This window comes from Rhipicephalus microplus, chromosome X (assembly GCF_043290135.1).
Source record: "Rhipicephalus microplus isolate Deutch F79 chromosome X, USDA_Rmic, whole genome shotgun sequence".
NCBI lineage: Eukaryota > Metazoa > Arthropoda > Arachnida > Ixodida > Ixodidae > Rhipicephalus > Rhipicephalus microplus.
In genome coordinates this window covers 181368687-181380780 of record NC_134710.1, presented here as the reverse complement: position 1 = coordinate 181380780, position 12094 = coordinate 181368687, and the positions used below count along the sequence as shown (strand labels likewise).

Genomic DNA, 12094 nt, shown 5'->3' with positions numbered 1-12094 from the left:
AATTTCATTAGGTGGATTTTGAGTGGAGTTACTCGTTCTAGGCGTTTGAGCAAAGGCCTCAATGTGGGGTTTGTTGACGGGATTTAGCTGGTTACGGATGACAGAAGTTCACGCTAAACGGTGACGCAATCATTGAAAACAATAGCGCGGCTGTACCGATAGCAAGGTACATAAAAACAGCGAAATGAAGGAGTGATATTTAACAAGAAAGCGTCTAAATAAATAACATACTCATGTGGATGAATAAAGTAGAAAGAAAAGAGAAAAGATAAGAAAGCGGTGAACATGTGCTCGAGCGCCCAGGGCACCAGATATTCAAAGACGCTAATACAAGCCAGCCATTTTCAAAAAAGTGCACAAGTTTTTTTGTGCCTTTTGCACTGATAATCGGGGGGAATGATAATCAAGCGTTGCCTTCAAAGAATCACCAATGCTCATTTATTCATTTTCAACACGCACTGCAAAATACAACATGCGCTATTTAGACACCTGTATATTCAATTGCAGCGCACGCAGTCGCACAAATACATGACTCCTATGTCTTTAGTCCAATAACTTCGAAAACAATATATGATGCGTCACTGCGATGACTGTCAATCTTCCACATATTATAAATAGTGGGATCTATAAAACTAAGTATTTTAACTGGCAAATCTTCATAGCAGTAACGTACACATTTTTACATATAAAATGATTAACCTTTCGTACTTTGTTATATGATTAACTTTTCCTTAATTGTTCAGTTCCGAGCCATGTTTTAATTGCTGGGTTTGTGTCAGCCAGCACACAGAGTTCAGCAGATTGCTGAAAGATTACACGCTGCATCAATTTCGGCAATAATAACATCCGCTGCGACATACATTGCTATTCTAAATCAAGTATTTGTAACGAAAGCTCATTCACTGCAAAAGCCATGTACTCATATATCGACACCGTGTTATCTGTTTGTTTGCTTTTAGTTTATTTGAATGGTGTCTGCTTATTGTTGGTGACTAGCATCTGGCAGTAACCTCCTCTATTGTGACTGTCGAACCAGAACGTCTTCGTAAGTTTCTTCCCCATCATTTCATGAATAATTTTTTATTCCACTCTTCCACTCCCTAAACTTTCCTTTTAGAGCTATAGTGTTGTTCTTTCTTCCACCGATGAGTCCCTTCGGTGAGCCAAAAGGTTTTTTTTTTTTTTACGCTACTGACTTCAAGGGATATTATACATAGGTGCAAGTTGTACAAGTGTCATGGGCACAACTTCAAGCCATGGGCTGCGAGTTGCGTTATTTACCAAATTGAAGCGTTGCCGCAAGCAAAATACGCAAGTTCTTCCCTCCGCGCGAGCGCAGCGGCATCTCAGTTGTGGCACAGCAAACATTACTTTACGAACGGTAGACCCACCTAGCAGATGGCGCAACGCTTCCTCTCAACATAGAAGCACATACTATTCATTCGATGACTTTTATTCATGTACTGGCACTCATCATTCCTTTTTCTTTATAACCCTGCCCCCCCCCCCCACATCCTAGTGGATACAAACAGTCCAGATTATCCGTAAATATATTACGCTTCTCACGTCCATTCACATGTTCAAATCGCCCAACATGTGCCTATAATAATGTTGCGCCTTCTTCTTTATAGTCAATGTTACTTTCCTTCACGTTTCTCTATTAAAAGTAACTTATTAGAATGGTGACTGTACAAGCAGCTATTCCCAGAACGCATGTAGAAACGGGAAATATTAAGAGAGAACATAAATTACTGGTAACCGGACATCCCACCGTAATACGATCGTGTCACTAAACGTTTGCTTGTTTTTATTATTGTTATTATTGTTGTTTCACAATAACGAATGGTCTGGTGTCCTTCTAAGTTTGTATTTCTCTGGTTCTTCATTTGTTCTTGCTTTTTTTCGCTTGGATTTCAGTTCTGTCGCTCATTTTTTCCCCCTTTGTCGGGCGCAAGAGACTTGGCACTCTTGTAGCAGCTTAAGACTAAATATTGGTTGTGCTAATATATAAATCAAATAATGAATGAATAAACGTTTTTTATGTTACAAAGTACAAGACAACATGGCGCATATGGTGTCATTCTTAGAAGCACCAACTCTCGCTGCTCTCCCATAGGATTGCCAGTTAAGGAAGCCAATTAGAGATAATCGCATTATTCCACGCATGAAAGGAAAATGAGTTACGAAAATGCAAGACGCCACAAAACACACAGCTACTACCACAAACAAATAGACGCCCGACTCTGGAATTTTGCGGACAGGCAGCGCCACCTGTCGACGCAGTTAGCTCGAATCCCTTGCACTGCTTGTTGTGCAACCAGGTGCAACTACAGCGTAAAAAAACAGCTATTGAACTAAATATCAGGTGTATTTCAGTGTTGAACTTTTCGAAAAACATCTACGAGTTTTTCACCACTAGTCAGGCGCGTCACCAAACCGCCGTGAAGGGCTTGCTTGTTCACTCGTCAGAACGACAGCGAAAACAAGAGCAGACGCAACAGCTCCGCGCTCTACGAAAAAGCACCCCAGCCGAAGCTACAGTAGCGTTGTGAATTGCTAGGGACGTTAAGGACTTTGTTTTACTGTTTCCCGCAGCTTTCGCGAAGCAGAACGGCGAGAGCACTAGACATGGGCGGTTGTGTTGGGTAAGCGAATCACTCGCGTTGTCTACAGCCGTTCTAGTGAGAAAGTGTGATAACGTAGTTCTCCTGTTATTGTTTTCGGTAGCTTTTATATCAAGCGGAACCGTAGTAACTTTGATTATAAAGCTTAACATAGCCTCTGACCTCGGTGCGCACCATGTAGCAGTACACAGGTGACGATAAACATCGCACACGCCACGACTGCCGATAACCTGAAGTTCCACAGCATTACGCCTGAAGGCTTTCGGGGCTCTAAGTTCCGGCTTTATCTATGAAAAGCAAACAAGCACGTCATACAGGTAAATAGAAAAATTATCGGGACCACAATAGTTTTTTTTTTTTTTTGCCATTGGTCTCCCCGATTGCCGGAGTTGATCTCGGATGCCTTAGTTTTACATTTTGTTGTACACAGAGAAAGTGGACACGCATACATCCCCGTTTGCAGTACATACAAACGAATGACAGTTAACCGTCAACAGAATATTCTAGCATGCGTGATATAACAGTTCAACGCACAGGAAGCGAGAGATCGAAGGAGAGTGCAACTGCAACGACGAAAATTGCCAGGACTATTTGTGCTTAATAAAATGAACTTCGTACCACTAATCGTAAAATATATTGCTCGTCTATGCACTTCATCGCTTTGGCATCATGTGTATGCCCAAGTTTAACGCATTTAGACGTTAGAAAACGAACGTCGGAGTGCTTGCCTGTAACCCGATGTCATGCGATGCTCGCTTGCTCTAAATGTACCAGTTGCAGTACGCCGAATTAACTGAAACATCTTTCACATCGTACCCACAGTTTGTTTTTATGAGCTTCCTACTTTTCTGAAGCTAGTTTGGATTGAAGTAAGAAGCTTGCCAGGTCCTTGATTTTGCTGAAACCGCGCCTCAAGGCGAACGAAAGAGGAGGGCCTATACATGTTCGCTTGCGGACGGCTCACTTTGTAGTAACCATTTATGGCCGGCGCGTCGATGGGGGCGCTGATGGCGGCGTTTTTCCCAGCGCCGCATGGCCAGAGTCTGCCGTCTATACACGCAACGGTGCACGCAATTCGCATTACTCTTTTCTCATCTGTCCATTGATTTCGCACGGTAACTGACGTCTCACCATTCAGCATATAAGACGAGCACGAAGAAAAGGGAAAGGGGATCAGGAACTTTGTAATTGCTTGTTTTACAATGCTTTCCATCTTTCTACGCAAGCACATCTTCTTGATTGTCGCTTCGCCACCGGAATACAACAATTAACTTGTACGCTTTCCTTTCTTGTAGTGCAAAGAAAAAAAAATTCGGCACCTATATTTCACCGCATGTACGCACCTCGTGCCATGAAGCCGACATCACAGTGGCGCTTCCATATCGCCAGCCGGCTGACGGAACTCCGAACAGCATGTTCTGCAAGTCAGACGCTGTGCTTCTCGGTGCTCGTACCGAAACGTTCAGGTGTCCCACACCAGTGCCATCCATGAAGTACCACAGGGTAAGACACCGCGCATTCGTCGGTGACTGCTCGGGAAGCACCAGGCTGGCGATGTAAGGAGGCCTTTGTTTCGGCTTCTGTTCGTTCAGGTGCAGAAGTAGGAAGTGGCCACCTGAAATCATCGCATACTCAGTACGTGAAAGTTGAAGTAGAATTAAAGGTGCCTTCTATTTTAAACGCTGCAAGTCTGTTAGGTTCCGTCTGTGAAACTTATTAGGGCTTGAAGAGGAAAAAAGGAACCTTTTATCTTCATTTGATTTATTCAATACGTGAAATTCAACTTTACACTTTATTTTCGCTGCATGCGAGGAGCTTATGGTCTTCGTTGCTTTGTCAAATGGCAGAAGATTCATTTTTTTCATACGTTATTAGTTGTGTAGTTCGCAAAGTGACCCTACTAAATTGATTAGAATCATTTTTAAGCCATTCTCCTACAGCTGTTAAGCGCCTGTATTATAAAACAGGGGGGGGGGGGGGGAGGGATGGCCTCCTATATTTTTTTTCATAAACCTAAGAGCTAATCCATTAAGATGAGATTGTTGCACGTGTGCTTTGTATAACTAAGGCCAGCAGCCGCTTTAAGATATTTCGCGAACTTTCCAGATTATCCCCAAATTTTTTGTATACATAGCCCTTTTTCTACAAACTGGGGTGCATGTGTGTGTGCAGTCGTGCATGGTCTTTTTTATTATTGTGCTGGGTGCTATATGAAACATATGCGTGATTATACAAGCCATGATTTCTAAAATGTGTGTGTGTGTTTGTGTGTGTGTGTGTGCGTGTGTGTGTGTGTGGCGCGCGCGTGTGTGTGTATGTGTATGTGTGTGTGCGCGCAAGTGTTTGTGTGTGCGTGTGTGTGTGTATGTGTGTGTGCGCGCGCGTGTGTGTGTATGTGTATGTGTGTGTGCGTGTGTGTATGTGTGTGTGTGTGTGCGTGCGTGCGTGTGTGCGTGCGTGCGTGCGTGCGTGTGTGTGTGTGTGTGTGTGTGCGTGTGTGTGTGTGTGTGTGTGTGTGTGCCACGGGTGCGTGCACGCTTTTACGTACACTGCTGCGAAAAAATAAGTATTCTGTTTGCTCTAGTATTCGCTGTGCCCCCATTGTCGAATTGCAATGCCCTTCATAGCAAGAAAGCGGTGCAGTGTACCGAGACTGCGTCGGAGTCTTCGTTCGTGTACCCACCGTGAGAACCTCCGAACGTGTGATCACTGTACTGCTTGTTCCCCGTGGCCATTCGCCACTGCCCTCCTCCAGTGCTGTCCACTTTGAAGCCGCAGAAACCATCTCCTTCGAAGTCGCACAGGGATCCAGCTGCAAGAGTCCGTGGAGAGAGAACTTTTTAAGCAATTTTTCAGCGCATGTATACCACTGCTGCAAAGCCGAAAGTCAGGAACTAAGCAGAAATTATCATGAAAAACTACGACAACGTCGGGAGGTTGGACTGACAGACAAGGCAATTGTTTATTACACGCCCTCACAAAGGAATAACGCGCCAGACTTTCATAGGTAAATTACTTTATCTATTTTCATTCAGACTTTGAACACGTCTATATAACAGATATCGTGATAAGTCCAAAATATATCCGCGTTGTGCGTGAAGGTGAAAGTATTTCAGGAATTTGACATCTTTTGTAAAGCAAGCCCTGAGCGAAAATTCGACAAAAGTATTTCTCAGGAACTACCTTGATTTTAATACCCAATAAAGTACTGTGCGCAAAACAGCCAGTACCATGCTGCCCTCAGTTTAGCACTACACTGATGCATACGTCGCCGATCATGCATCTTTGTCGACGGTCATTCCTTATGGCTGTGGAGCGCTTTGATGGGGCAGGCTGTCATATGCTCTTGCAGTCGCTTGGCAACGCTGGCAAAACCACATATAGCCCAGCCATCCGTAGCACGCCTTCCCGCCAAAGAGCGGGTTTCTTGTTCTTCGCGCACCTCGACGAAGATATAAAGCATGGATCACTTTAAATAAAACAACCGACATTTTTTTAAAAGACGCGGCATGCGAGAAATCGAAACAGGGTTGAGACAAAAAAATAACTAAATAGAAATAAAAAGTAAAAGGGCAGACAGAACTTGAAAATACAAAAACAAAGAAAGAGAAACAAAAAAGGAGTGCCAGCAGCACACTTCCTTCGGGCTTGGCACCACTAGGACAAAGCGGCCTCAATTTCTTCAGGCTTCTTTCGCGAATTGACACACTTCGATTGGCTGTGATGCGTACATGATCACATGGGAATAAAGTTAAGCGAAAGGACATCTTACATTATACCAGTCACGAATGTATAGCTGACGGCATCCTTATCTTCCTTCTGCGCTCATTATTTCCTCTCTTGAGAAAAATGGGAGGCAAAACACAAAAAGCGTATACGTGGCGTTATCTCACAAATAAATCACATCAATTCACTAATGTGTTTCTTACTTATCACACGTATTTGCTTCGTTCTGATTATTTCGCTCTATCGAAGCACTAAGACCATGGCATGTCACCCTTAGTAGTATCTTGCATGGCACAGTTTATCATGTTACCATCTCCTATGCGCGAACAACTTAATCGCAAATATTCTAGCAAAAACACTCGAGGCCCACGTACTTAGATTTAAGTGCATGTTGAAAAACCCCAGGTGGTTAAAATTTTCAGAGCTCTTTCTTACGGCGCATCATATAGTCATATCATTGCTTTGGTACTTAAAACCTCCTGAATGATAACTCAATCAAAGCTTATCTTTACCAGCCACGCTTGCAATCATTTCTCGTCCCTGTAACCTTAGTTTCAACCTCACCAACCTGGATGTCTACACGTCCCACTTGGAGCCACACGCATCTGGTCAAGAGCCATTTCTGCCAAAACAAGCTCCTCCTGTGGCTGCTGCTGCACGTGCACAGCCAGACGTTTCCCAGCGGCTTCCACACCTGGCACGACGAATGAGCCTCTTCGCCAAGTACGGTCGAATCCACGTTGCTGAAGCCAGCTCGCTCGGTCGATACTAGCGGAGGTTGCTGCACACGCGGGGGTTTCTTTCAGATATATTGCTCTTTTCTAGAAAGCTTATATGACCTAACTCTTTTAACGTTAAAATTTGGTGGTTGTACAGTTCTCAATCTAGAATCGCGTCATCATGTTCTTATATAAGCTTTTTTCAATCGTTAGAACTCGATAAACCTGTCGAAGCATTACTGAGCCCCCCCCCCCAAAAAAAAAACCAATTCCGGACATTGAATCAAAAATGCTTTGAATATATCTAGAAATTTTTTTCGAAACGCCACTTTAGTCGATGGCATTTTCGAGAATACTCTGAGATTTATAAGTATTCTCCTTGTGTTGATGATGTGCGCTCCAGTGAACATCATCGAGAATACTCAATTATTTATGTATTTTAGCTTTAAAATCTTCTCTTCACCCTGCAATGGCGGATTTCTCGTATTTTTCTCGTTTCAACAGTGGTGTTGCGGTGCGCGCGTGCCTATTTACTGAAATTGAATGGCATGCGGAATGTGGGCGCAGCTAAGTTAAGACATGCAATGACTTCTGCCTTAAGCACTGAAGCAGCACTTTTTGGTTACTTTGGTTACTACAAATTCAGAAGCAAATGAAAAACAAGAAAGCGAAATATAGGGTACGTCCCACTCACTATTCGTTAAACCCATGAGCAACTGCGCCGGAGACAGGCTGTAGAAGAAGTACCAGAACTCGACACAATAATCCCGACTAGAAGACTGTAGTGGCGCGCTGACGAGAAAGTTGTTGGGTGACGAAGACTTCAGCGAGTAGTAAGCGTACTTCCCTGAAAAATGCACGAAACAATAATTAAAAATTAGGTAAACAAGGCCTCTCGTGACAGCTATAATCCAAAGTAACGTATTGGGCTAGCTGAATTCCCATATCAGTCAGTGGTGCAGCGCGACACAAGAGACTAAGAAAAGTCCAGGCTCATTGCTTCTTAGTTTTTCTTTTCTTTTTCGTGCTATATTTTTTATTCGGCCGGCACAATTTAGCACTAACGTCGAAGTTTGCTGCCCTTATAACAACTCCGAGTGCGTTATGACATAAATCCGCTTCAAAGCTTCAACAGAATAACACAAGTGTAACAGGAACGGCTTCACAGTTATCTTAAACAACTCTTCTTAATTCGATGTTACATTGTTTTGTTACCAGTGCTAATGGCTCCCAAGGTTGATGGCTCTAACACCATGACTAAATAGCACAAGTTCACTCCCAGAACATGGTGCACTGAAAAATATTCACGTCTGAGTTCTTCTTCGTGATTGCATATAGATAACACAATATGGAGAAGGTGCGGAACAATGCTGCAAAATAATGTTCCAGTAGTTCAATAAAACAGTTTCGAAAAAGTAAACCTAAAATGTACGCTTAGTACCTTCTGGTGAACGGAGCTTGGAATCCACGTGTGGGCCGTCACCATTCAATATAGCTGTTCGACCAGACCGGATGAGCCACGTGGCATCCGATTGGTTCCAAGAACAAAAATTTAAGTCGAAGTCGCAATCCCACGAGGTCGAGTTTCGAGGTTCTGCAAGTAAACAAGGTGACAAATCTCGAACACACGTGCACTTAATAAACTCATCAACTGTAAAGCAAGTGCTATTTGGCTATTATGCCGCCCCATAATAGCCAAATTTTGTAACTACAAGACCAGATAAAAAATGTTCATCCGGTATCTGTACTCTTTGCTAACGCCAGAAGTGTTCTCAATAAACGTTGTGCCCTCTCATGCATTATAGACACGTGCGATGCGAAAATAGTAGTTTTAACTCAAACGTGGCTTTCCGCGCAAACAACAAACTCGGAAATATTTCACGAGGCAAACAACTCTATGGTTTATCGCTGCGACCGCACCTAGCATTGAGGAGGAGGCGTGCCACTTGTGGTATCGAAGGACATACCATCATCACCAATCCAAGTGAACAGTTTACTAGAAATCACCTGGGCTTTACTAACTTTGGCTAACTGTAAGCTGGTTTTAGGTACCTGCTACAGATCACCTTCCTCACCATCCACATTTGTTAACGAATTGCTTGACTAAATCAACATAGTAAACTCTCGTTTCTCTTCTTTACCTATGTTTTTACTTGGAGATTTTAACTTTCCAAACATAACGTGGAACACAATGCCGATACGTATTTCCCCCTTTTCACAGCAGAGTGAAGATTTCCTGAATACATGCTCTGTTTATTGCTTGACTCAGTAACTCAAGCCACTAGAATTACAAGTAATGCAGCAAGCACTCTCGACCTAATACTGGCAATGCATCGTGACCTCATCTCCGACACTACATACTTACCAGGAATCAGCGACCACGTCTCGCTAAACTTTGTCATCAATCTTAGCCCTAGTAAAAAGACTAAACAGCAGAAACGCATACGATACTACCGGAAAGCTAACTTCAAAGCAATAAATAATGAGCTAACTCACTTTTACGATGATTTTGTTAGATATTTTGAATCTCGTTCCGTTCAATCTAACTGGAACCTGTTCGCATGCACAGTGCATAGATTGATCGGGAAGTACATCCCTAATCGCGCAATGATTTTCAATCCCCAACCACCGCGGTGTTCCAGTCATCTAAAACGCCTATCTAATAAAAAAAGCGTTTCTTCCGTTTAGCTAAAACTTGTCTTCACCTTCCCGCTGGATAACTTACAAATCGGCTGCAAACACCTACTTAAGAGATCTAAAACTGCAAAAAACAACTACCTAACTAGAACACTACCTGAAACACTGAAAAATAACCCTAGAAAGTTTTGGCAAATGATCAACCCAACCACTAACAACACTATATCACAAGAATATTCATCTGGAAATAATATCCCCGATACACATGTGTGGATCAGCTATAAATGATTCATTTTCAAGTCAGTACTCTGAAGCCAGCAACATCATACTCCCTCATCCGCACCAATATAATTACATGCCCAAGAATCCAGTAATTATCGAGGTACCTGGAATATTGAAACTAATAGATAAGTTACCATTCCTCTCCGCTCCTGGCTATGATGGCATTAACAGCAAATTGCTTAAAAGCACTAAAGCAGTTAGTTCTCTGACACTAAGTAAAATATTTGGACAATCATCGAGTACTTGTCAACTTCCAAAGGAATGGAAAATAGGGAAGGTGGTTCCAATCAATAAATCTGGCCCAAAAAACTCCCTTTTTAATTACCGACCCATATCACTAACAAGTAATTGTTGCAAATTATTAGAACATGTAATCTTCTCGAATATTGCTAACTTTCTAGAGTCTAACTCATACTTAGCTAAAGCGCAACAAGGTTTTAGAAAACTGTACTCCAGCGAGACACAGCTTGCTTCGTTTACTCATCATCCTGCATCAAATTCTCGATAGATCATCTTCCGCTGACAGTATTTTTTTTAGATTTTAGCAAAGCATTTGACAAGGTTTGTCATAAATTACTACTCTTAAGACTAAGCTTGCTAAATATCGACACTAACCTTCTTAAACGGACAGGACGTTTTCTCTCTAATCGCTTCCAATTCGTAACTGCTAACGAATATCATTCACTGCTCACTGAAGTACAATCAGGTGTGCCTCAAGGTTTAGGGTTGGGATCTTTATTATTTCTTGTATATATTATTAATCTAACTTCTTCGTTAACTTCTAACATACATCTGTTCGCAGATGACTGTGTTATTTACCGCGAAATTAGCAATGTGATGATACTAAAACACTTCAAACTTACCTAAATAATATAACTAATTGGTGCAATATCTGGTTAATGGAACTTAATATTAAGAAATGTAAGATAATTCACGTATCAAGAACTAACTCGAATCATAACACCTACTATATAAACAACATTCCCTTAGATTCCGTCTTTTCTTATAAATATCTTGACGTGCACATCACAAATAACTTAAGTTGGATAACTCATGTAGAGTACGTAATTAACAGTGCTAATCGCATGCTCAGTTACTTACGACGTAACTTCTCCAAAGCACCCTCTTCCTTAAAACTAATACTCTATAGGTCTCTCATACGGCCTAAACTCGAGTATGCATCTGCCATATGGCATCCCAGTCAAGCTTATCTCATCACCTCTCTTGAACTAGTACAAAATAACTCTGCTAGGTTCATCCTCTCTAACTACAACCGCACTGCAAGTATGACTTCAATGAAAAATAACTTATCATTTATTCCATTGGCTCACCAACGAAAAATTGCCCGTCTTTCACTGTTTCATAAAATTTTCTATCACCCAACACTTCATAGTGACCTGATACTCCAGCCTCTGTACATCTCAAACCGTGTTGATCATAGCAATAAGGTAGGAAGCGCATCATGTCACGCTAAGTCTTTCTTTCAGTCATTCATTCCCCGTACATCTCATGATAGGAACCACCTTCCCTCGAATGTCGCAACCTTCACCGACTTCAAACTTTTTCACGAAACATTAGCTAACACTGTATAACCGCGAATATCTGTTACCTATGCTCATTGCTTCTATTCTTTTTTTGGAAATAACTATTTTTTTTACATTCTGCAGAACTGTTGGTATTATCTAAGTCTTTTATTGTATTGCTTTATTTATATTTTCCATGTATTTACCCACTCCCCTGTTTAATGCCTTTTTGACCCTGAGGGTACTATAAATAAATAAATAAGTAAGTAAATAAATAAATAAATAACTAAAATATGTATAGTCCTCAACTACACAAAAAAATTAACTACGTGGTTCAAACAGCTCCTAATACTAATAACTGGATGAATTCAAACTTCTATCAGGCCCCGCCGCGGTGGTCTAGTGGTTAAGGTGGTCGGCTGCTGACCCGCAGGTCGGAGGATTGAATCCCGGCTGCGGCGGCTGCGTTGCCGATGGAAGCTGAAATGTTGTAGGCCCGTGTGCTCAGATTTGGGTGCACGTTATAGAACCTCGGGTGGTCAAATTTTCCGGAGCACTCCACTACTGCGTCTCTCTTAATCAT

The 12094-nt window shown here is 42.1% G+C and overlaps 1 protein-coding gene across 1 annotated transcript in view; it reads right to left on the bottom strand.

The window, feature by feature from the left end:
* Nucleotides 1-12094, bottom strand: part of LOC119176965 (MAM and LDL-receptor class A domain-containing protein 2) — a 217568-nt gene that overhangs the window by 125565 nt on the left and 79909 nt on the right. The window contains exons 29-33 of the mRNA XM_075878325.1: nucleotides 8511-8663; nucleotides 7764-7916; nucleotides 6919-7131; nucleotides 5308-5436; nucleotides 3968-4239 (exon numbers count right to left, since the gene is read on the bottom strand). Coding sequence (XP_075734440.1) covers nucleotides 3968-4239; nucleotides 5308-5436; nucleotides 6919-7131; nucleotides 7764-7916; nucleotides 8511-8663 — 920 coding nt within the window. The remainder of the gene's footprint in view (nucleotides 1-3967; nucleotides 4240-5307; nucleotides 5437-6918; nucleotides 7132-7763; nucleotides 7917-8510; nucleotides 8664-12094) is intronic.